Source organism: Vespa mandarinia, chromosome 9 (genome assembly GCF_050613455.1).
Source record: "Vespa mandarinia isolate Hongniang chromosome 9, ASM5061345v1, whole genome shotgun sequence".
NCBI classification, from domain to species: domain Eukaryota; kingdom Metazoa; phylum Arthropoda; class Insecta; order Hymenoptera; family Vespidae; genus Vespa; species Vespa mandarinia.
In genome coordinates, this window is record NC_140818.1 from 4890785 (window position 1) to 4918160 (window position 27376).

General features: G+C 32.8%; 1 protein-coding gene across 3 annotated transcripts in view; it reads right to left on the reverse strand.

Annotated features, from left to right (window-relative positions):
* The window catches only part of Gfrl (Glial cell line-derived neurotrophic family receptor-like), a 210356-nt gene that overhangs the window by 115381 nt on the left and 67599 nt on the right, over positions 1–27376 (reverse strand). For 2 of the 3 annotated variants that reach the window (XM_035869978.2, XM_085659353.1), the window contains exon 2: positions 13476–13598. The exons of the other annotated variant lie outside the window; for it this stretch is intronic. In XM_035869978.2, the coding sequence (XP_035725871.2) occupies positions 13476–13598 (123 nt within the window). The remainder of the gene's footprint in view (positions 1–13475; positions 13599–27376) is intronic. 3 annotated transcript variants of the gene reach the window in all.

Genomic DNA, 27376 nt, shown 5'->3' on the forward strand with positions numbered 1-27376 from the left:
GTGTTCTATTACCGTATAGTATCGAAGAGTTCTTGTTACAATGTAAGAGATTAAATCAATGTACGATACGATTTATTGTTTGACAGAATTACATCTACGTGTTGATTTAATACATAAACGAAATTACATTTTATACTATGTCAACATACGTCATAATTAATGCGAACATGTGTATATACAATTCATTTATTTGATGAAAAAATGAAAACGACAACAAATTTTTCTTACATAATTAATATGTTTAAAAAAATAATTAAACCTTTTTCACGCTTGAAAAATATATGTTATACTTTGCTACATTCGAAAGCTTACATTCATGATGAAATTTGATTACTGTCGGGGGAAAAAAAAAACGCGATAGGTGACATCTTTCGAAACTCTCCTATTAATTTAGATCGATGGACCAATAAAATCGATCAATATAAATTATTATACACTCGTGTTCGTGACGTTTAACGCCAATTTACGCACGATATTTTAATGTAATTTATATTACTACGCGTTGCAAATTAATAGGATTTATATAAAATTATTTGATAATAATGTATGTATGTATGCGCAAGTGTGTATATGTATGTCTATATGTATACATATGTATATATGTATGTGTGTGTGTGTATATATGTGTGTAAACTTTAAATTATAACAAATATGGAACATAAAATAAGATGGTAATTAATTATTTCCTGGCGATCAATGAACGTTATTTTTTGTCAGGTGTTGCAAAGTTCTTTCATGGATGTTGATTGATAATTAAATCGTTTATTAAGCCGATCTTCGAGATCGTTATTAATTTTATATAATATCTTGATGAAATTACTCGACTAATATAATACATTGTATTATAGTTTGTGTAATGATGTTATAGTGTGATTTCTTTGATGACAGATACTTACGAAGTATTTGAAATAATCAAATTATTATTAAAATTCATGAAACGATTACGTATAAAACTTCGAATGAATCTGAGCACAATCACGATCTTTCTACTATACTTATATATACTATATTATACTTGTATTGGGAACAGTATTGACATTTAAAAAAGTATTATAAATAATTAAAAAAAAGACTAATACTCTAGGAAATATAAAACAACAAAAATAATAATCAAATCGTATAAATATCAATTTTTAATATTATTCGTTATGTCATAAAGTATATTTAAAAAGGAATTTATTAGGATGAGAACGATTAATAACAATAAGAATTTATAAAAAAGATTTTTAATTAATGTATATCTTTAGATGTTCTTCATTGTATTGTTTTTTTTTTCTTTATTTCTTTTCTTTTTTTTCTTTTCTTTTTTTTTTTTTTTTCCTTTTTTTTTACGAGCACGTCCTCTCGAAGCCACTCAACTTTTCTTTTTCACATCTCCTTACGCATTTTGTCTTTATTATCGGGTTGATGCAATATCGAAATTGGGTCGACGTTTCGTTGCATAAAACAATGCTGCTGCCATCAAGCTCATCTCCATCGGCTGGATAGGAAAGGTATGGGTGATAGGTTATTATTCGAGGAACGACGTGTCGATCGAGGATCTTTTATGAGAGACAGACAGAGACCGAGAGAGAGAGGGAAAGAGAGAGAAAGAGAAAGAGAGAGAGAGAAACCCTGTGCACGACGTTTCCAAGATCATTTTTAAAAGTTGAATGTTTCCTGACGCTCGCAAACTTCCAACTCGTTTCATCTAATTATAAAATTTAAGATCGTTTTAGATTCGATGCAGGCCAATTCGATTTGTTCTCATGAATCCGAGTAAATTTCATTGAAATTGACAATAGTTAGGAGTATTTAATCTCTACGAAATCTTACTCATCAGAATCTCTTTAAGAAGTTCATCTCTTTATTACTTACTCTCTCTCTCTCTCTCTCTCTCTCTCTCTCTCTCTCTCTCTCTCTCTGTTTCTTTACAGAGAGATATTTGCATTGCTAGTTTCATTCTACGCAGTTATCCTTTCTTTATTTGCGTTTCGTCCTATAAAAGATTTTTATTTCCTCATCAGCAGTACATCGAAATTAGGTCATGACACCGGCTTGACGCTTAACGTCCTTTTAAGCGTTGTAACTGTAATGGTATAGGAGAACTTTACACTTCCCGTCGTGCTGGTGGCATGGTTCGAGGGCAAACGAAAGGACGACATTTCCTAATTAAATCTCGCCGGATAATATTAACGAAATTATGAATCGACCGTACCAACGTTTCAGCGTGGCTATTATTGTTCTTCCACAGAATATATGCATACACATACACACATACACACACATATATATATATATATATACATACATATACATATATGCAGTATGAAGCATTTTGAATAACGAAATAAATTCAAATAAAAAGGTTGAGCTCTTTCATGAAAAAAAAAAAAAAAAAAGAAGAAGAAAAAAAAAACATAAAATAAAATATAATAAAATAAAATAAAATTCCTGTTGATTGAAAAAACGATTTGTCCGCCGAAAAAAAGAAGCGGAACAAAAGTTCGGTTCGCTCTCATTCTAAATAAAATTAACCCCGATATTCATCGAAATAAAAAGTTTGTCCTACTGAGTGGAGAAACTTTAACCAATGAAAGCCGAATCCATTATCTTTTCCACGACTATGACGCGGAGACGAATGGAATTGAAATTTCACATAGACCTTTGTCATTTTCCACCTGACGTTTCGTTGTCGACGACATCTGGATTCATTACTTATATCCTCGGCACGGCTCGGTTATTACGAAACTTAGGATGTCTCGCGATGGCAATTAAGGAGATCCCTTATCTCCTATTTCTTTTTTTTTTCGTTTCTTTTCTTTCTTTTTTTTTTTTCAATAGACGTTGTACTAATTAATCCACGGGCATTTGCAGCAGGGAATTTTTTTCATAACGAAATTATTGCAAGTTCTACGACGATGAACGGCGAACGAAGAGAATACCTATTTATACGTGATACCTAAGACGTCGAATTATTCTCACGCTTCAAGATCCAAGAATAACGAAGATTTTAATTAAATAAAATTAACTCATTTAACACAAATGTATAAAGAAACTTTTCGTCGAAATGAAAAGGGAATGGTCGAATTTTGGAGGAAACAAAAAACGAGCTTTCAAAACGAGATGCACTCATTGAAAATGAATATGTGATCATATTTTTCATATTCATCGAGTATATTATTTGTAAAATTGCAGAACGAACGAGCCAAAGAAAAAGAAAAAAGAGAGAGAGAAAGAAAAAGAGAGAGAGAGAGAGAGAGAGAGAAAGTTACATTGCGGTCTCGATTATATCACCAGTAGTCATGTGTTTTTGTTTAATGCTTTCGTGCTACGCCTATGAACCATATATACCAACGGCAACGAAAGCTGGTTTGGTAGTTGCATGGTCTGGTAGTGCTAGATAGAGATGAGGCCGTGCGATAGACGAGGAAGGGGGTTCGACGGGACTGGTTAATAGGGGCTTGCCGGGGGTACAGGGGAATCAAGCGAGATGGATCATACGTTGCTGCAATCGTGCGGTAGCCATCTGCATTCAGACTGCCGGACCACACTGCAGTGCTTGAAATGCGTCCGAAATGCATACGTAGTATATGCAGCTCCTGGGCGAATGCCCGATTTCCGTATGCAAAGCCAGGATCATTCTAGTTCTCTGATTTCCTTTACCTATATAATTTCTTCGTTCTCTTCTCATATTCTCCTGTTTTTCCTTCCTTCCTTCCTTCCTTCCTTCCTTCCTTCCAATTCTCCTTTTCTCTCTTTCTCTCTTTATTTCTTGTTTCCTTTTCTTTTTTATCTTTTTTCCTTTCAATACATCGCATACCATCATTCGAACAAGCTTCATCATTTTCTCTTCGGGAAATATTCTCTCTAACGAAATCTAATTATCGGTACGATGGGTACCACAATTATTGCCATGGCTTGCGAGAATTTTTCTCGATCAATCATATTTTTTTTTTCCCCTCGGTATCTTCTTTTTCTATGATATTTCTAAAATTATTTGATTTAGTTCGCGATGAAAATTTTATCGATATCTACTGAAGTAAAAATTTTCCTACGGAAAGAAACTGTTTGATATAATTTTCCATTGGTTTTCATTCCAATACATAAGAATATTTATCGTAAGTATCGTCGAGCAAGAATTTACATATCATTGTTTAATTGTATTCGCAGTAAATTCAAGTCTATCATAGTTAAAATCGATTTTATAAAAAGTCAATTTAAAAAGAATTATATCGTAAGTTATATTCCAAATTTCATAGAAACTAACCCCTAATCAATTTACTTCCTATCCTATGCTAAGCAATATTCGAAATCGCTTAGACAGCGAAATATTTGTTGGAAATTGCTATCCGGACGTTTATGTAATAGAATAAATGTAAATGTTTAGCGTTAGGCTATTACAATTATAGAAATAAAACGAATGAACGTTTCATTGAAATAATGAATCACCGAATTGCAAATAACAGAAAAATGTGTGAAAACGTAAGTCAAGAATAAGAGACGATAGAAAATAAATAAATTTCAGAGAATGTACAAAAAGGAAGATGAAAATTGTAATAAGAAGTAATAGGAAGTATGACGAATTATTTTATTTTCAATAAACAAATGTGATTAACTTATAAAAAGCATAAGATTTTGTTAATTTCTCTTTTCTTTCATTCTGTAATTTTATTTCAATAAAATCTATAATAATATTTAGTGAAAATAAAATTGAATAAAGCATACGTACAAAGAATTATCCGATTATATAACATTTATTAAATGTAATTAATAGTCGTAACCTGTTTACGAATCATAATCGTATATATTAGAATCTATCACAATATATCGATCTACATTTGACAAAATCAATTAATAATATCCAACATGGATATAATTTTTCTTCGAAATTAATTGAAAGTTCTCGTCAATTAATTAGAATTAAATAGATAATGATGAGCATTTAATTAACTTGTTTGATGGTTTCTCTTCGAATTGGTAGTTCATTTATCTATAATTTCTAATTATTGTTTCATTCAATAATAATATAAATGTACGTTAACAAGAAATGGATAAATATTCAAAGAATTACATTGTATCAAGAAAGTCCATATACATATTTTTATTTGTTTTTTCCTCTTTTCTCTCTCTCTCTCTCTCTCTCTCTCTCTTCTTTTTTAGCTTGCTTCCTCTTCGTGTTATTATATTCTGGAATTATGTAGAACATATTTTCGAATGATAAAAGTCTTTATAAAAGTTTTTACTTTGCCGTATGGCTTCGTTTCTTTTTTTTTTTTTTTTTCGTCAAAATAAAGTTTGATCGTATAGTAATACATAGCTAATTTTGTTTTCGTAAAACTTTTGCTCTTCGAAACATTCACAAATTTCAATAACTTGAGCTTAGAGCACCGTTTTTTAAATAATTAGGACCTATTTATAAATTCGTCGACCGAAAATTAATTATATACCACAACTGTTGAAACATTCTTGAACTGTAATAAATATAGTAAATTTGGTCAATATTCTGGTATATAAAAAACACATTAACAAAATCTCGAGTTTACTTGAGTTTTCATTGAACTGAGATGCGAGCTAAGGTAATAATATTACTTTATACTACTCATTCAAAAACTAAGCACTCATGTTATCATTAGATTGCCTCATCGTTAAAAAGTTTTAATTACATTTCGGCCAAAAATATTTCTGAAAATTTTATTTGTATACTTAATGACATGATCTCAGTATTTTATAGAAATTTCATGAATAGTATGAAAGATATCTAAAACTTTTTCGTCATTGAAGAAAATTTTAAATAAAAGTTTTATCAATTTTCGATCTCAGTTTCAATTCGTAAAGAGTAAAAGAAAAATTGATAATGATTCAATCTTTTTATTCTTTCCTCACCTTTTCTTCACGTAGATCCTTTATCTTAGATAAAAAAACAAAAACCGATCGAATTGAAATAAATGGTGCGTGCTATCTAGGATTATACCGTCTTTGCTCTTCGATCATACTTTTCTTTTCTCTCTCTCTCTCTCTCTCTTTCTCTCTCTCTCTCTCTCTCTCTCTCTCTCTCTCTCTTTCTCCCTTTCTATCACCATCGATCCCGAACCCAACGTTTACTCACCCATATATATCTGACAAACACAAATGACGAAAGATCTCTCTTTCCAAGAATGACGATTTAAAGTAATGTTGAAGAAAATATCTTGTAAAGTAATTCTTACGATAAAAATTGGAAACATTTCAATGTACGTATAAAAAAAAAATGTCGAACTATCAATTTTGAATAACGTGTTTTTCTATTTATTTTATAAAAGAATATTTTAAATGAAATTTTTCTCTTTTCGATTGAAAACTAGTTCTACTTTCATAGATTTCTATAATGTTTAATTTAAAATGACAATTTAAAATGACATACATTGAAATCGAAAAATGTATTAGGTGTTCGCAAAAGTTTGTCGGATTATTTAATATCATATTGTATCTTACATTATTAAACGAATAATTATTATAGATTTGTCTTATTAATACAAAAGGATTAATTTGTGTGTTTATAACTTCTTCAAAAATTTCTACTATTTTTGATTCAATTCAGCTGAAATTTTGTATAATTGACCTTTATGATTCGACGAAAAGTTTAGGCTATTTAACTTGCGAAAATATTACAAGACAAATAATATTGTAAAACAGATTATAAGACTTTAAACGAGTGAGAGAGAAATAGAGAGAGAGAGAGAGAGAGAGAGAGAGAGAGAGAAATAAAGAGAGAGAAAGAGAGGTAGAGAATGAGAAAGAGAGAGTAGGTTGATGTACGACTGACATGAAGTACCGGGTGAATGCTTGATATTACTTTGAAAAAAATGTTTTTGATAAAAATATTTTTCAAACCTTAGTTGCTTCTCATATTTGACGGAAGAAATAACGCATAATGCTAAACACGAAAACACGCGTAAAGATGTTGATGAGATTAAGTGAATTTACCGTATTTAGATGTAAGAAAGCGATTTAGTTAAAGAAAAATAAATGGAAAAAAATTCATTCATAAGATTAAATAACCCGATAAGATATAAATGATTTTATCATTATCATTGAGATTGGTGCGGTACGCTACAATTTTCGTCGAACATTAATATGACTGTTTTAACGAAAAACATACAATTTTCATAAAAATTTATTCATTACTACGAGAATTATTAAAAAGATGTCTGACGAACATCCTACGAAACATCGTAATTTCAATTTTAATAAGAAAAACATGGTATCGTTTGAAGAAGAACAAACATGGAATGCTGTATGTTTCCCTTTTTCCTGAATGAAAAAGTGAAATAATCGAAAAGAATCGTTAAATATCATGGATGTTAATCCGAATAAAATTGGACTACGAAGAGAAACTAATGGCAGTCATCCTGATAACATGGAGAACTTCAACAACATAATTGAATAACTATAGAAAACATTTTTTATGGTCTTATCTTTCTTTATTGAACGAGCGTTGCTCGGTCTTTCAGATTGTTTGTTTAATTAACTGTAAAAGAAAAACTTTTTTCTTTTCTTTTTTTTTATTTCAATCAAAATATCTACTCTAATTTTCTACCAACCTTTTGCCATTTCTCAAGGAATTTTCTAATCCGATTTGTAAAGGAAAAAAAAAAAAAGAAAAAAAAAAAGAAAAATAAAAGAAAAATTGTATTTCTTTTGCGGGCAATTAAATTATCGACCTATTCTTGAACTTTCGTGGTATTAACAAAACATATATCGGAGAAGCCACGTTGCATCGATCTGAATAAATGAAAATCAAATGGAGCAATGTCTGGTGAATAAACTGAGTGCACGAGAATTTTCCACTTAAACTTTTATAATGCTATTTTAATCGCAGCAACAGTATAAGGGGTTTTAGTATTATCGTGCAGCAGAATCGGTACATTAATACGAAATCTATTTACCTTCTCACTGAATTTTCTCAATTGACTTTAACCGCTGAAATTAATGCTTTAATTTCAAGAGTATATCTGCAAACTTTTTCAACCAATTTTTGATCCAATCTTTATATAAAATTACTACTTGCAATTCATCGCTCTGATATTCTTTTGGTCTTCGTACAGGCTGTTTGCCATTGACGTTAATTTTACCACATTTAAATCTTTTAAATTCAGTTCTCATAAAAAAATTATTATGAATCATTATTTCTCATGAAAATCGTTTCTCTCCATATATAGATTACAAAAATATAACATTTTGTACCTGCAACAATTCTTTTTTTTGTGTCAGAAAAGAAAGAATATACAGAAACTTAAATGTTTTTTATCGTTTTCTATTTTTATCTATAATAAAAATGAGATTACTTCGGATACTTAAGATACGATAAATTAATTTAAAGATCGTGAATAAATATCTTTTTAAATTTATCAAAAAATAAAATTATAAATTCTCAATAAGTTCATCCCATTTACATTTTCTCTTGCAAAAAAACTAATAGAAAAAATAATTTTAGTTTCCCGACATTCTCATTGGAAAATAAATATTTTGTTTTATCCTATATATCGTATTGCTATAATAATATAGACAATGATATACTCGCTTTTTAAAAATCTATAATAACTTTGAGTCTCGTATTACTTCCATACGAGAGTTTAATGTTTCGGCGTGTTTCAAACGTGGACCAGCTGTTTCGAGCGTAAGAAAACTTTTTCTTTCCCAAGTCTTATAGTGTCTCTCTCTCTCTCTCTTTCTCTCTCTTTCTCTCTCTCTCTCTCTCATTTTCTCTGACGGTGTCCCATTTCAAAGTTAAAAGCCTATTCAAAATTCATGCGGTCCAACCATGTAGGCCACGGTAAAAAGTTTTCCCCTTCGAGATGTATTCTTATCAATTTTATTTTAAACAACAGCATTTAAAGTTGTTTTAACAAAAATAACAAAATAATGATGAAAGCTTTCAGACTTTTACTAATTCCTATGAAATCGAAACGTGATCGTTAATGTGCCAAAGTGTTACCTAACGATGGACACAGTTTGTTGATGTAGGTATCGTTTCGATCGTAGGAATAATTCAAAATCCGCTATTAATCATTGGTTTAGATATGATTGTTGAAACCAATTCACCTAATGAATGCATTAGTACGAACGACAGCCGCCGACTCCTGTGCCAGCTCGGTTTTACCTTTAATCGGAGTGACCGAATATCGCGTGGAAGCGTAAACCTCGCTTTCGTGTAATCGTGTTGATACTGTAATTTCCACCGGCTACACTTGAATGATAATGTAAATAATTAGAAACATCACGTCGCTTATAAAATGTTCATTAAATTAATTTTTATTATGAGAAAAGAAATCATTTTTCTGAATGATCATTGAGAAAAAGAAAATAAATTAAACATGAAATTGAAGGTTGATTTAAATCAAGGTTGATTATATTATCTCGGGAATACTTGTATTCGTATCGATAAATCGATTCGTCCTGCTATAAGAAACTTTTACTGTGGTTTTTCAACTGTATCGAGTACACGATCAAAAGAAAACTAGCTCAGAGCTTGTCGAGAAGGTGTCGCTTATAAATTTAGCTTAAGGTATTGCTGACCATCGACCATCGATAACCATTGAGCATCGATCGAAATGAACGCTTTGCGTACCCTTTGCGCCCTAGCTAAGAGATAAGCTTCGAAACGACGTAGGGATTAGTACCGTCCCATAAATCAGAATTAATTCAAACGTTCGCACGAGACATCTTTTTTTTTTTTTTTTTTTTATCTAAGTTTTACTTCGATGATAAAATAGGCTAAAAACAAAAACAACAATAGATGCACTCTACAATACAATAACTTGTATTATTCTATAGTATAACAGTTGTTAATTTATTTCATATGTTTCATATCTTTCATTGATCTTGATTAATGAATGAACGAGGAAATAGATTTGTTAAAATAGTCCTCGTTGTTATACTCGTTTATCTTTCAACAATACGTACTTTTTTCAAAAGTATTTTAGCGTTTCAGAAGCACGATCGTTATTTCTAATATAATCGAACGACCATAAGTAGTGTCAAGTCCAAAGTGCCAGCTAAGCCTTTTAATAAGGGAGTCTAGGCATACTATAGCGTACGACGCTCGACACGTTATTACTTCGGATAGCTGCATACTTGGAACGCCACCGTCTAGCCTTCCTATCATCATAGCCAACCTAGGCCAGAAGCCTCGATCTCGCACGATAGCCGACCGTGAAAAGACTTTCCACGATCACACCTCCAACAAGTACATATATATATATATATATATATATATATATATATATATGTACACACATACACAAACACACAAAGTCATGTATATATAGGACAGAATACATTTATCGAGTATCTTTGAGAATGTATGCAGGACTCTGGAGCATTTCCGTAGCTCTTCTATAAGATCTGCCTTCGTATACTTGAGGCTTAACCGAGCAATACATACACATATACACACACATGTATATATGTGTCGACGCACTGGAAATCTCAAATCGACATACGCTTTCCTAAACGTCACCCGGCTCTCTCTCTCTCTCATTTTCTCTCTCTCTCACTCTCTCTCCTCTCTTGCCAAGAGGTAGTCGCTAGGCTGTCAAGTGCACAGTTCAAGCAACTCCTCCAAAGAGGCGAACGTTCGGCTACTCAGAAAATATCTAAGCGAGTTGTAAAAAGTACTATCGAAAGTGGTCGCCGATAGTATTACGTACGAACATACAACTAAAGAAAATAATCGAGAATAAGCGAATTCATACGTCTCGATCCATTCTCATGTTTCTTTTTACGATGAATGGATGATACATTACAAAATAGCATGAATTCGATTTTTCAAGAATTGGCACGGATTGATAGATATCCTATCTGTAGTTACATAGATACCGATCTTGAATTATTATACAAACGAGAAGTTTGCGATACATAGACATCGTCGTCGTTTCGAAGTTGCAAAATGTTTCGACATTATTAATATCGATGATACCGAAGGGGCGTAAACGAGTGTGAAATTTCTGAGATAACTCGATTACGATGCGGCACGTGCTAACGTAATAATCGGATAGAAAGTTACGAGCTTCGTTATTATCGTGCTCGGTTAGCGGTCGATCTAGAAACCCTTAACGAGAGTGAAATATAATAAGATAGTACGATCGAGCGATCATCGATCGAAATGAATTCCAAAGTGATCATCGATATAGAGATATGTATATCGAACGAATGAACGAATAAAATGAAAGAGAAAAGTCGATAAATGGGAACAATAATTTGTTCGAGATAAAAGGAAATCAAGATTCGCGAATAAACGTTAGTTTTCTACGGTCGAAAAGACGTGTTCATAGAAAAAAAAAACCAAAAAAAGAAAACAAAAACAAAAAAAATATATACCATTGAAAGATCGAGCTTTCGCCAGCGTTAATTAGCATATGAGGCTTTAGTTGGCCGGCCGAATTGAGAATGGGTTAATTTAGTTCTGAAATACTTTGTGACCCAGTGAACAACCGCGGCTTTTTCGCAGTTTTGTTCTTCAAGCTTGGCAAGAGAAAACGCTCTGGTTAATCCGCGACTGCACTCGCGTGGAAAATAAAGCGTTTCACTCGATAGCAAAAGCTCTATGTATATATATATATTTGTTTGTTTGTTTGTTTGTATATACTCTTCGTTGTACACTCGTAAGTGCTACCGTGTTCATCCACCCTCCCATTCCAGATTCTATGCTACAAGGATGCCTTTTAATGCATTTCGGATAGACGCTACGAAACAGTCGCGCGCCCTGCCGCTTTTTATTTTGACAATAATTGTAACCTCCTCGTTCGCCTAATTGGACGGCAATTGGCCAGAACTCGATCGATAAGAGCCATCTAGAACAGAGATTGCACATCTCCGGGGTAGCAATTCGCAAAGACAATTAGCGAGCAGATTAGAAGATGAAGGCATCCAGCCGCCAAAATTTCGACGCTCCGTAATCGTCGACCATTCCTGTCGATCGTTTTCAGCATTCAAGGAAAATCGCTTTTAGCTTGGGTGCTACGAAATGAACACGTTTCTGTTCAACTCTCACCAAAAGGAACGTGCTCCTTTCGAAGATAGATTGAGATACTTGAGAGTACGATGATTCTACGAATCGGTTTCGATAAAGAACTTTCTAACGCAGAAGATACTGTATAAAGGTAGAACATTAAATGACAAGAATCTACTAGAGAATGTCAAAGTATCGCTACTTTCTGATTTCTTAAGTGCTCGATAAAAGCTTTTCGACTTAAACTTCAATGTCGATTCCATTTTTATCTGGAAGAAATTATTAAACCACTTCTTTTCTATGTCTATTTTTCTATTTCCCAATCCACTATTCCTTTCTCCCGCCTCTCCCCCACTTTCTTTCTAACTCTCAAAAGATATCGATCTTTAATGAACCATTCAATGTATAAGGAAATTGTAATTAGTCTGCATGGGTACTATTTTGAAAGATCGATATCTAAAAGTACCTTCGAAATAATGTTAAAGCAAATGTTAATATGTCCGTATCGAATCATCGAATAATTATTCGATTTGATATGTATTTAATTCGAATATTTCAATGTTAATGTAAAATACATACAATATTCGTAATTTAAGTTTAAACGATATAGAATCAATCACGAAAATATTACCTTTCTATTACTCTTTCCATCTGATATCACTAATCTTATTAATGATTCCTATATAAATCTTTTTGTTTGAAACGATTTGAAAATAATTTACATGATATATAAAATGCATATTATATCATAGGATATTATTAACAAACCATAGAATTATTTGTTATAATTCGTTCCGCCTTATTATTTTTCATGATTTTTAATAAATTTACATTGGTCCATTATGTCAAATAAAATGAAGATTGGATTTTATATATGTTACGATTAAATTTAATTAATGTCTCTAATTAACGAGACGACTGGCGGATTTCTTTTCTAAATTATGTAAATCGAAAGAAATCTGTAAAAAGTCGCACTTTATCGTTTAGCATAATCATCCAAAGGAAAGAGAATGTCGAGCGTAACTAAAGAGAAACGATGGGAATAACAGAAGGATTCGTTTAACAGGTACCAGTAGCTAGGAATAATTTACAATTTACGTCAGAGCCGTCTGTCGCAAAAGCATAACGCGATTTCCATCACGCTGGAGAGAACGAATCGACGAAAAAATAAAAACGAACGAAGAAGAAGGAAAAAAAAAAGAATGGCGGGGAAACGGGGTCGTCGACCGTCTCTTCGGCCGTTCTCATTTGCATCCCTCTCGTTACGTTGAAACGAGATAGAAAATATGAAATCGACCGAATCACCGTTCTCTTTCTGTCTGTCCGCAGATTTGGTTTAGTCTCAGTAGCTTCATTCAAAATTTCGTGCTTTCAATGGTTATTAATGCATACTTAAAAAAAACAAAAAAAAAAAAAAAAAAAAAAAAAAGAAAACAAAGAGCAAACAAAATAGAAAGAAAAAAATACAAAAGAAAAAGAAACTGTATAAAGCTTTTGTACTCACCTAATTCTGGACCGCAGACACGTGGAATAATTTCGAGAATGGCACTACAGGATGGATCCTCGAAACAAAGTTGACGAGCGTAGAGGCAATTCAATATAGCGACACCCTTTTTGATATCGGATCCTAAAACAATAGAGCGAATGCATCGATAATTATTTGTCGATTATTCCTATCCTATTGTACGCGCTACTGATTTATTGTCTTTTATGATTTAGTTTAATCTGATGAAATATAGGGAGTTAATAAAGGATTTGTTATTATTTGCAAGATTGTTTAGCTGAAAATACGTTTCCATTAGAATCATATGTATTAATCGTAGATATTATTATATGCGAAACAAATATACATAAATTAAATACATATAGGAAATGTCATCGAAAAGGAACGAAAAGTGAAATAATGGAGACGGAAAAGTTGCAAAAAAAGAAGGTCAAAACAGAAAACGAGAAAGAGAGAGAGAGAGAGAGAGAGAGAGAAAGTAAAAAAAAGATGATTTGGAGCGAGCTAGATCGTACGCCCTTACGGATTTTTACGAGCCACTCGCGAAACGGAAGTCGATAAAAGAAGACTCCTGGGTGCTGCAATTAATTACGAAACGTTCGCCACCGGTGCAACCGGCCATAAAGCACACTCTATATAACGGTGCCACTTTCGTAGCTTCAGCTCTGTTCTGGACTCAACTCGCGAGACTCTACCACGGAGATAAATGAATTTTTGCTATCATCAACTCGAAACGAAAGATTTTTCTAAGTTCGATCTCTCTTCTGTCGTACATTCGCGTAAAGCGAAAAATTCAAAATTCTTCGATAGGAAAAACGTGGCTCAAAATTGTGATTGTATTTTCTTTCGAAATAATCATGTCCAAAATTATTTTTCTTTTTTCTCTTAAATGATACTCGATAATATTATCGAAAAAAAATTAAATACGTAGATATGAGACGTGATTCATTGATCTTTCAAGAAAGCGAAGCCGAACTTCTGTTTTTCTTCTTCCTTTTTATGCAAATGAATATTGAGCTTCCGGAAAAAGAAAAAAAAGAGAGAAAGAGAGAGAGAGAGAGAGAGAGAGAGAAAGAGAGAGAGAGAAACACCGAATGTACGTTCTCTCGTCGCGATAAACTATAATTATCGACACGAAACCAGTTCACCGTTCGCGTGCCAAAATGCAATCTCGTTTATCTCGTAGAAAGAGCGTGTGTTGCGAGTGTCGAAATTAAATCGTAAACTTGCCGATCGTCCCGAATGAATGAAAAAGAAAACAAAAAAAAAACAAAAAAAAAACAAAAAAAAAAAGAAAAGAAAAGAAAAGAAAGAAAAAACTTATTAATTTCTTATCCCTTCTTATTCCTTCTACGAAATTTTTCGAGGTAAAATAGCATAGAGTATTCTCGAGCAGTGCATCAACTATGATCACGATAATTATTCGATCATGTCAATGGCCGTTTGGAACGTCCACGTTTGGAACTTAAATCATTCGCGTGGTTTATTGATGCGCAATAAAAAGAAGAAACGTAGAAAGGGAAGGAAAGTCATAAAATAGTGGCAAAAGGAGATAGCAAGAGAAAAAGGCAGAAGAGTTACACGGAATAATATTTCCATTTCACTTTATTACCCTTTGTCTCTGGTCTTCTTCTTTTATCTCCCTCTCTCTCTCTCTCTCTTTATTTCTTCCTTTCGCGATATAATTATTCCTCCCTGTTGCACATTACAGCAACCTTCTTCTCTACCCCTTTTGCTTCTTTCTCTCTTTTCTTCTCTCTCTCTCTCTCTCTCTCTCGCTCTCTCCCTTGATCTTCTTTTCTGTTTTTTTTTTTTTTTTTTTTTTTTTTTCTTTAAATCTTACGTCACGTTTACACACGCCTTTGTAATCGTTGTTCGTTTCATGCCAACGACACAAATTTTTCTCCCGCGTATCTCGTCATTCGTGCATGAGTTTGATGATAATACGATAAAAGTAAATTGCATCGGATGATCGATTACAAAAGAAAAACGTACGATTCTATTTGTTAAACGCGTTAATAGATCATATCTGATAAAAATATTTTTTCGACATTAAAACTAAAGATAAATTAAAAATGATTATAAATACGTACAAGTGTTCATTGATGATTGAATCATTAATCTTTTATAATATTATTTACGTGCAACCTAAATCTGATTTTATCTTTTTACCATAAGTTTCTAACTTCGTAAGAACATAATAAATTCATTTGACCGAACCAGTGTTCCTTAACCCTTTCGTTGAAAATTTTATATAGCCTTGAGGTTAAGCTATCTACCATACAGGAACAGTTTGTCTGAATACAGTTTTAAGTCTTATTATATATTCAATTTAAGAGTTGATCGATAATCGATCCAAATAGCTTTATTTACAGAACATTTGATATACAGACTGATTTCAAATGTATCAGTCAGATTTCGAGTTTATAGGAAATTTAATTCTGAGTAAAAAAGTTTCTAAGAAATGTATACCTTATTAAGGGGACAAAAATTACCTCTTTAAAATATTATTATCCAAAAATCTCTAAAATCACGTTTATTTTATACAGTTTTACAAATGTCACAGAAAGTATGTATTTTTCAACGATAACGTGATAAATTTTTCTGTAAATATCTGATAATCAATAAATTCATTAATTCGCGTTTTTTTATTTTATTTATTTATTTATTTATTTGTTTATTTATTTTTATTACGTATATCATCGAAGTTAATTACACAGTTCGTTAAACTTCAAAGCATCATAAATCGATGAAATATGAATGGAAAGATACATTGTAAGTATTCATTGGATTTTTATTGATATCCTATATCACTTTTGTTAGACTTTAGAATATCGATTTCTATTTTAAAAAATTATTATGACTTTTATTTTTTGACAATAGCACACACTTTATGAAATAGCTGTAATTACGTATTACATTTTCCCCTTTAAAATCAAACAATAATTTCTTTCGTATGATTTGCTTATAAAATTAATACGTTCGGAAATATTTGGCTGCACCGTTTAAATTTAGACACCATATACACTTATGCACGTATACATACGTATACAGATAGAAAATATTTCTTATTACGATCATTATCGTCAAATTACGGTGGCCGGTTTAAAGTAATTATTCATGATCGAGATATTATTTAAGAACATTCACGCACGCATCGAACCGTTGTTTTTTACGCGACATGACCGACCGCACGAAAACTTTTTCCTTATCGCAGTTTGACGATTCGGTAGATTAAGTGGAAGCAAATGTAGCCCTTGGGGAGGCTCTATGTTGCAGTGCCGTTGCGCAAGCCAACTCGTGCTATGCGGCATAATAATTATCGTCCTTCGTTCGTGGCTAGCTTCATGGTAGTAAAAGTTCACTAAGAATAACCTAATTGTGTGAGGGCGACAAGTAGATAAAAAGTCGAGCTTAATGATTTCTCTCGAAAGATCCAAATCTTCTGTCAATTTCCAAAAATTATAAAACATATCTATTCTCTTTTGTAATTTTCTCTTTGTGATTTCTATAAGATAGAAAATCGTGCTTTATTGATATCTTTGAAAAAAAAAGAATAAAAAAAGAAATTTTGAATAAATATATATATATATATATATATATATATATATATATATATCAGATATTTCGGATAAAAGATCTCCATTGATAGATTCCAAAGTAGTGATGGCGAAACTTTTTTTATGATAGGCCACAATCAAATGAAAAATTTTATATTTATCGGATCAAATATTTCAACAGAGTAATTTAAAAAATAAAAATAAATTCTATATTTAACTCTTCAATCAATCTATAGTGACAAAAAAAATATATATATAAACTTAAAATTAATTAACATAATTTTATTTTGAAATTAATACGTAATTGATTGTTGCTTTTGAAATAATAATTTTTCTATATCAGTATTGTATAATTAATGTTACATAAATAAATAATTCAATTTCGCATATATTTTAAAATTCCATTAGAAATGAAATATAAATAAATAACTATGTCGTACTAATCTAATAATTAACATTAAGAGTCTTGTCTTTTTATACTTTGCAAAGATTTAAAAACTCAATTTGTTTTTAATAATTTACAATACTTCAGTTAAACTTCTTGAAAATTCACGGTTAGCCATCGCTGTTCTAAAGATAATTATTACCCGTGAAGACTTGATTATAAATTCAGATAACATTTTTAATTAAACTTCTATTTCTTTCTTGTCTGTTATTTTTTTCTTTTTCTTTTTCTTTTTCCTTTTTCCTTTTTATCGAATAACCAATTGAAGTAGATATTAAAACAAACGTCTCGTAATTGATGAATTGAAAATAAATATAATTAAAATGACATATATAATATCTAAATTCCATTGAAAATCCTTGATTTTTCGATAAGTAAAAGAAAAGTTCGTGATGAAAAATAAACGTATTACTTGGCTCTATATATTGATATTAGTTTCGAATATATCCGTAAGATTGTCTTCGAAGTCTGAGAAGGGTGTGGGTCTTCGAAACGAAAGAACCAATAAAAGAGACAAGAAAAAGAGAAAAGAAAAAAGCAAAAGAGAGAGAGAAAGAAATAGAGAGAGAGAGAGAGAAAGAGAGAAAGAGAGAGAGAGAGAGAGAGAGGAAGTAGATAGGTAGTTAGGTAGGTAGGTAGGTAGGTAGGTAGGTAGGTTGGTAGGTTGGTAGGTAGGATGAAGAACTTTTTCCAGGGTCTCTCTTTCGCTTTCCAGTTCGCAGGAAGGAAAATCCCTTATCGTGCCGGATGGCCTCACCGGGGAAAATCCATTTGAGAATTTTCGTGCGCGGATATATTTAATTATCTCTTGGAGGGGTGGCAGGAGGATAGGAAGGTGCCGGAGATAATTCCAGGGGGTGAAACTTTTGCACTCGAACTGCGTTACGATGCGAGGCAGAAAGTATAACTCTCCTGTCTTATTAAATATAGATCTCGCTAGCAATTGGAACTTCCGCTTGAACAGTTACTTCCGTTTCTCCCGAGTTTTCTACTTTTCTCGTAACCCCAACTGTTTCATCGTGTCTCCGCCTTCCTCATTCTCTACTTCTTTCTCTTTATCTTTTCTTCTTCTTTTTCTTTTTTTTTTCTTTCTTTCTTTCTTTCTCTAACGGTCCATCTTTGGTTGTGTCACTTGGTATAAACTTATCGTTACTATATAGATAAAAAGAAAAATATAAAAATATCTCGTGAATCTGCGGTTAAGATAAATCTCTCTAAAAGAATTAATAATACCAATTCCATGAGGTTGATTCTAGTAATAGATAAGATTCATGGACGACTGACAATCTCTTTATCATTTTCAACGATCTTTCTCTTAAGCCTGGTCATTTTAATTCTCTCGTCACGTACTTTTTTGACCTCCTTTGCGCCGTTAAAGGACTTCTATTTTCTCCATGAACTTAAGTCGAGTGGACTCCGAGTAGAAGGAAAATTGTTTGTAAAGGCCAATTGCCGAACGTAGTTATAAAATAGTTTAAGAAGAGATTTTCGAAGAATTTCGAAGAATGATTAAACGATTCGTTCGTTCTCGATTTGATTCGTTTGATTAACTCGAGAATTCGTCAGACACGCTTCGTGAATTGTAACGTATCGAAATGTGTCCGGTGTTGTATGGGAAAATTACATTTAATCATCGCGCACTTGATTCATTCGCATGTAACGCACACCCTGCAATGATCACTTCGATACTCTTGATGATTGAAATGCTTTTCGACTGAGGTGGTCGGTCAAGTGCATAGCATTTTATCGAATTACTTTACTCTGGGTGTTGTTATGCGATCGATAAAACCTCGTAATAGTACTACAATACAACTACTTCGTTCATCATAGTATTTAGTAGCTAGGTAATATATACGATACCAAAGAAAAGTTTCGCACACAAGATTATCTTTGTGTAGAAATAGTATATTTCCTCCGTGTTCCACTTCCTTTTTATTAACGGAATAATCCGATTCCAAAATACTTTTACTCCACGAATACTTCTTAACTACTTAAACGTCATACTTGACATATATATATATATATACTTGACATATATATATATATATATATATTTCTGAATGTTGCATTATACAATAACCAACAAAATACAGTTAGATATGTATATTGATATTTAAAATATGAATTAAAGACGTATATATTGTTACGATTTAAACCAGATAATAAAATAAATCTTATCGTAATAACGTTAAAGATACGTAAAATTGAATTTTAGAAAAAAGAATTCGAGTAGTCGGTTGATAAAAAGATAGAATAAAATATATCGAAAAATGTATTGAGAATAAAGATTTTCGACGATGATTCTGAACGTTTCGAGTGAAGTTAAGGATGTTGAAGTAAGAAGGGAAGTACAGAGAAAAGAAAGGAGATTGAACGAGTCAACTTAACTGTGGAGTTCGATGTGAAGTGTAAAGGGTTTGAAGGGTGGTGAAAAAGTATGGGGATGAACGATCCTACGAATCGATATATGGGACACTGATTTTCAATTATCGGTTTGGTACGGTATACGTGGTCGAATTTGTTCATCCGTAGCAGGCAAGCAGATCATGAGATGTTATTGTTTTCGGCGCGTGTAACAGTGTCGACAATCGTTCTCCATCGACAGGAATCGCTACGCAAAATGGACTTGCCAGGGATTTGTCGAGGATTTCCTATGGAATTCGCACATCGATTGTTCCTAACAGATTAAAATGTTCCGACGACTCCATATGTGGGAGCAAACGATACCTATGTATATACATATTGTATATGTACATGTACATGTATATATTTCACAAAGAGAAGAAGAATGACGAGGAGAGGGGATAAAAGAGGACAGTGCATTGGATAAGATCGTGGCGAATGAGAAAATCGCTTTAATTTCGATAAAGGTTGCGTGTAATCGCGTAAAACGAACGTTTTGTACCGATAAATCGAGGTTACGCGTGGTGCTTTAACCCGATTAACAATCTATTATCCTCGATAACATCATTCGACGATATTATCTTACTCGAAGCAGGTATAATTGATTTATGGAAAGTGCATTCGAAATAAAACGATCGTAAAAGTGCAAACGATAAACGATAAATACAAATTTTTTTTCTCCTCTTAACATGAAGGAAAACGACATTTAGATACAAGCTTCTTCGAATAGCGTCATTATCAACAATAAAAAAATTATTTATTATATTTTCGATATAGGAGTAACAGATAAAATCAAACATTATATTAAACTTCAATGGATTTTTGTAAAAATATATTATCAACCGTTTCGATAAAACGACAAATTCAGTTTTCCTATATTTTTGCACCGTTAAGGTATCGATAATAAATTGTTGATATCATCGGTGAAATATAATCTGATTGAAAAAGAATACTCCTATATAAATATATATAAATACATATATATATTTATATGCGATATATATTTATATAAAATAAAAATAGAGAAAACGAGGGAAACGATGAAACATTGAAAGAATGATTTTAATGAACGCTCGAGATCTCATAACGAAAAGAGCTCGAGGTTGTATCTCGTGGATCGCCGTGGTGAAGCTCGATATTCGAGGAAGTCACGCGAGTTATCGGAAATATTTGCGAGCCATGCTCTACGATAAGGGAGCATTTTTGAAAGCGTAACGATGTTCCGTTTTTCTCCCCTCTTCTGTACCCCAATCCCCTCTTCATCTTCTATCCTTTGAAAATGTTACCATTTATCTTTGCACGAACTAATGTAATGTTCTTTTCTCGAAGTAATTACGATTCGTGAGGATGGCCAAAATGTTACGACGATGGCACTAATTGCCAGTAACTCACCAAATCAGATCGCAGACTACGAAATTAGTGGCGTCTCGCTAATTGAGGTGGGTCGAGAGTGCGAACACACCACGATCGCCAGCTCTTAGCCCGGAGCGCGTAACCATTTCCCATGAAGTAATTATTTAATTTAAGAGAACAGATGGTAAGAATCCTGAAATCCTCGGCTTTATCGGGATATTACTCTTTTTCACTCTTTTTACCGATACATGAAACCCGATTCAAGAATCAGTGAAATTGAGAAAACTTAAAAAGTTACCGACTACAGACGGAGATATATTTTTATCTCGAATTTCTTAATATATCCTATAGCTATATGAATATATATATATATATATATATATATATATATATATAATACTCAATTTCGTTTAAATAGTTTATCAGTCGTGAAAAGAAAAAAAGAAAAAAACGAGATGTGTATGAAATTAAGTATAAAGGGCTAGAGTATTGTTTTCAATGTACACTGTCTGCAACGTTATCAAGGACACACAAGATTTGCTTATGTCTGAGAGCAAAAGGATCCCTTTGGTCGTAGAGGAAATTCAAATTTTGGACTATCGCGATGGACACACCCTTTCTTTCTCGCGATAGTACGATGGTTCGACGTTTGCAAAATGCATGAAAACTGTGCCTTGGGAAATCAAAAAAGCGGAATAGCACTTCTATAGATCAACGGTCGATATACATTTGGATATATGCGAATATATGTATATAGATGTCTACTTACTCACATATCTACGCATAGGAGTAACGAAGCTACTATGTAACTAAACGAGTATAAAGGTATATATATATATATATATATATATACAGATGTAAAAAAGAGAGAGAACGAGAGAGAACTAGAAAGAGAGAGAAAGAGAGAAAGAATGAGAAAGAGAGTGGGAGGGAGAAAGGGTGAGTGAGTGAATGAGTATGACAGAGAAAGAGAAAGAGAGAAAGAGAGAGAGAGAGGAGGAGAGAGAGAGAGGGAGTCGATTACGATCCCACAAGGCCATAAGAGCTCGAAACTTGCCCTGAAAACGGCGACCTCTCGTTTTAGGTTCCCTTAATCCCCCAAATGTTCTCCTCCAATCTACTCTACACTCTACCAGCCATATACACGAACCCGTTCGTTCTCTTCGCTCGTGAATATAGCTCCTTGCACCAAATAAAGGGTACATTCACGATGTATTTCCTCTCTATCGCACTACGTCCACGTACCTGCTTATTTCCGGTAACAACCTTGTTTTAATCACGACGATCTTTTCCCAAGTTGGAAAGGTTATGCAGCGATTTCACTTTCCTACCAAGAATTCACAAATACTTAACTATTGACGTTATTCTTCAATTTATTACCTCGTTATTTCGCTTTACATTTAGATTACATGAAAGAGAAATGTTTTTACTTTAAGAGAAATTTTTTTAGCTTGTTTACCGAGCGAAATTAATTATATTAAGTAATATCATAAAAGGATAATAATATTATTATAAATATTATTGTTACTTCTTATAATTTTTTTATGTTAAAAATTTTGATACGTTATCAAACGATCTATGAGAAATACAATTTTCATCGTTCTTTAATCAAATTGGCTTATCTAATCGTGAATCAAATATCACGTAATAAGTTTAATCGAATGAAGAAATAAATATCGCACGAAAAGTAGAGAAAGAGAGAGAGAGAGAGAGAGTGAGAGAGAGAAAGAGAGAGAAACTTCAGAAATAGTATCAGCAACAACAGCAGCAACAGCAGCAGTAACAGCAACAGCAGCAGTGTTAGTGGAGGTACCTCGGTGGGGACTTTAATTAGCGGGTACGGATCGATTTGTCGCTAGCACGCCTCGAGGGAAGCCTTGCCTATCGTGCGGACAGCCCTTACTTTCCTTCTAATTTCCCCTTTCTTACTCGCTTTTTCCTCTCTTTCTTCTCGCGCCGCATGAAAACCGCACGGTTATCGTGGGCCGCATGGTTCTCTTGTTATTTTCAATATCGCCGTGCGAAATACTTAACTTAAACTTTGACCTACCCTTTTCTCCTTTTCTCGCTTTTTTTTTCTTTCTTTTTTTCTTTTTTTTTTTCTTTCGTTAGCCCTCCATTTAAATAGCAAGATACATGGAATGAGACAGTGAAAATTACGTAATAAATATTTATAACAAAACGAAGAAGAAAAAAGCTTTTTTGTTTTTTTTCTTTTTTTTTTTTTTTTTTTTTTTTTTATTTCTTTTTCTTTGAGAATGAATTAATATTACGATAATAAAGAATTTTCTTCTTTCTTGCATTATCATTGAGATATAATTGAATTCTTATATAATACATATATATATATATATATAAAAAAAGATACGTTGTTAATAGCCAAGAGCAGATCAACGATATTACGTTGAAAAGGGTAATTCCAGAAATCGTGGAATCGGATGGCGGAAAAGAAGGATAATCCGAAAGAATTAAAGTGGGTAAGGGGAGAAGAAAGTGTAGAGGCCACGAGCGAGAAACGATCGTACGTTTCCCCACGCAATTCCGACTAGCATGAGAGGAAGGGCTGCCTTTTTCGGAGACACGCCATTGGATAATGCATCCGGCGTACAAATAGATAGCGTTAGAGGAGTGAAAGAAGCAAAGAAGGGAATGGCATGTTGGATTCCCATATCGCTATCGAGAAGTCATAGAAAAGAGAGAGATAGATAGATAGACAGAGAGAGAGTGAGAGAGAGAGAGAGAGATCTACGTATGTAACACTCTTCTTTTGCTCTTCTTCTTTCTCATCTTCTTTCCCTATCTTTTTTTTTCTCATATCTATCCTTTCTCAAAAAATCCAGGAAAGGAATATACACAGCGTCGAAACGAAAAAAAAAGAAATACAAAAAGAAGAGGAGAAAAACACTTTCCTACTTAAGAAATTAACTTTAGTTTCGATTTTCCGCAAGGGCGTTTTTAAAAAGTTTCGAAAGACAATTTAAATCGGTCATATATACAAAGCCGCTATCCAAAGCGATCTCACTTTTTCCCTTCTCGTCTAACCTCCCTTAGTCCACTAACCCTCGTTCTACTCTTCTCCCTTTCTTCTTTAATAACCCACGAAAGCAATCCTTTATCTTACTCCTCACACTTTGTTCCCTTAACAGCCTTTATCTCGCAACGATTCGTACACGAGCCATTGTCCATTATCGATTTCGTTTCGTTTCGTGAAGCCACATCGAATACCCAAAAGACTACTACTACTACTGCTGTTGCTGTTGCTGCTGCTGCTGCTGCTGCTGCTGCTTCTTCTGCTGCTTCTGCTGTTGCTGCTGCTACTTCTACTGCTACTGCTGTTGCCGTTGCTGTTACTACGACCTTACGCCCTCTTTCAAAAGAAAAAGGATGAACACTTTCACGAGCTGGAACGCGAAGCATTTCGCTCCGGTACGAAATGCGTCGCTCGACGACGATGAACGGTTATTTCCTTTTTCCTTCTCTTCCTTTCTCCGTGCCAACACCTGCTGCTGTTGCTGCTGCTGCTGCTGCTGCTGCTGCTGCTGCTACTACTACCACTACTACTACTACCACTACTACTACTACTACTACTACTGCTGCTGCCGTCGCTGCTACGTGTATTACTCTCCCCTTCTCAAATAACTCGCAAAATTAGGCTAGCGTGAAAACATCAAGAAGGTATCTACCTACCCACTATGCTCCGACAAATTCGACGATTTTCTTCTACTTTTCGTAACTCTTGAGAATGGTGGATAAGACATTTTCGATTAGGGGAAGACTTTTCAAGCTCTATTCTTGTAAATCTTCTCGTATATTCCTGATAACCTCGTTTTCGACTGTAGTTAAACGCTAGAATCTTCCATTAGTCGAATCTTTCTTATCAGAATGTTCTATCATTAAAACGTTTTTTTTTTTTTTTTTTTTTTTTTTTTTTATTTCTTTCCATCTACTTCATCTATTTCCTCCTTGAAATATTTTATTATCTTTATAATTTATACACAAACTTTATCCAATATTTATCTTCTTTTTCTCTCTCTCTCTCTCTCTCTCTCTCTCTCTCTCTCTCTCTCTTACAATCGAAAACTGAATTTTACTATCGTACCAGTTATGAAATAACAATTATAAAATAAAGAATTCTATTCGTGAACTGAGAATAGTACAATCCAATTTAACGTGACAAAAATGTATATAATTCAAAAGGCAGAAAGATTCGTAAAATTTTAAGAGAGAATTAAAATGCATATATACAATTCAATATTATATTAAATTAAATAAAATAATATTACTCAAATATTTTTGCTACGATATAGTAAAAGAAATAGAATGAAAAGAAAATTTGTATATAACATAGATTTGAAAATCTAAATTATATTTATCGTACAAGACATTGTAAATTGATTTTTACGATGTTTTAATTAATTTTAATCAATTTAGCATTAAACGAGAAATAATAATGTTACCAAGATAGAAGCTTCTGTATTATATAGCCAGCTATGGTTGGTTGTCGACGTCACGAACTCGCTCATATGGCGTCTATTTGTCTCTCTGAACGTTTCGTTCCTGTCGTCTTCGTAGCCATGGCTAATCCGAGTCGTCATGAGAGAAGAGCCAAGCAGAAACCATTTCGGAGGAGCAGCAAAAGGCAGAACGTGTTCGAGGACTCAAACGAGCGTCGTTCGATCTTCTCGAGTGCAACTACGCCCTGACTGTTACTACGAGCTCTTTTCTCGCGTTCTTTCTTTCCATCCCACTACTACCATCACCCTACACACATTCCTTTTCTCTTTCTCTTATTATGATCCTCTTTGTCTATCTGTCTCTCTCCATCTTTTTGTTTTTCTTTATCTTTCTTAGGCAACCAGTACTTTCTCTCTCTCTCTCTCTCTCTCTCTCTTTGTATGTGTGTGTGTGTGTGTCGTTTTTTCTATCTTTTTCACTCTTTCGCTTATTCTCTTTTCTATTCTTTTTCAGTATCTTTCGGTGTGCTTGTTCTATCCTATAAACGTTCTTTTTTATAGTGTCGAAAGGGTACGAGTGATCGATGCCGGAGGAAATCCATTCGCGTAATGTTCGGCCACCTCGAATGAGAGAAGATCGAAAGTACTGTAAATCCGTTCTGTCAGTTCGAGCAACGAACCACCAATTTCGTATATTGGACGATGACGTGATACGTCAAAAATACAATTTGTGCCACGATGAATTCAAAGCTATCAATAGTTTCGAGTAGAAGTAGGAATAACTTTAGAGTGAAAAATTGTCAAAGAAATGACTTCTTTTAACTTCTAAGGTGAGTTATTTTTTTATACAAAGTAAATATTAAGCGTCCAATTTAGTTTAATTTCTATCGCGTTTATATTTTAAAAACGTATATATGGGGAATGTTAATAAGTGAAATATTATAAATTGGATGGTAACAAATAATGCATTAAATTATTAGGTATATGGGTTTTCTAATAAATTAGTAGAATATTACATTGACTAAACGTTTCATTATTATTATTATTATTATTATTATTATTATTATTATTATTATTATTATTATTATTATTATTATTATTATTATTTATATATTACTATCGATGAAACGCGGAATGCATTCTGAAAGATTAATTATCTTAATGCGAATGTATTTGTGCAAATGGTAAATCTAGCTAGTAATATAAAAAAAAAAAAAAAAAAAAAAAAAGAAAAGTAAAAAAAAGGAGAATTCATAAAGAATTAATAATCTGAAAAGGATGAATTCGATAAGAACATCGGATTAAAAGATAAAGGATTTTAAGATATATTCGAGATTCAATATTCGCGAACATAGAAGTATTCTAGAATGCCACATTTCTTCGCCGGTCGTTTTCTTCCAAAATCAAGTTTTTAAATCTACTTAATCATAGAAACGTTCAGGGAATAATTTCAACAGATAATGAAGATTTTAACGAGAGCGAACGTTCATGGATCGTAAGGTAAATAAATTTTTTATAATAATAAAAAAAAAAAAAAAGAAGACAGAGAAAAAAAATCCTTCAATTTTTTATTCAACGATTAAATATTTATTAAGTTTGAAAAATTTCATCCGACCTATTAAATAATTCCCACGAAGAATTTGCTTCTATCTCTCATGATAGATATTAAAATACATGTGCACTATC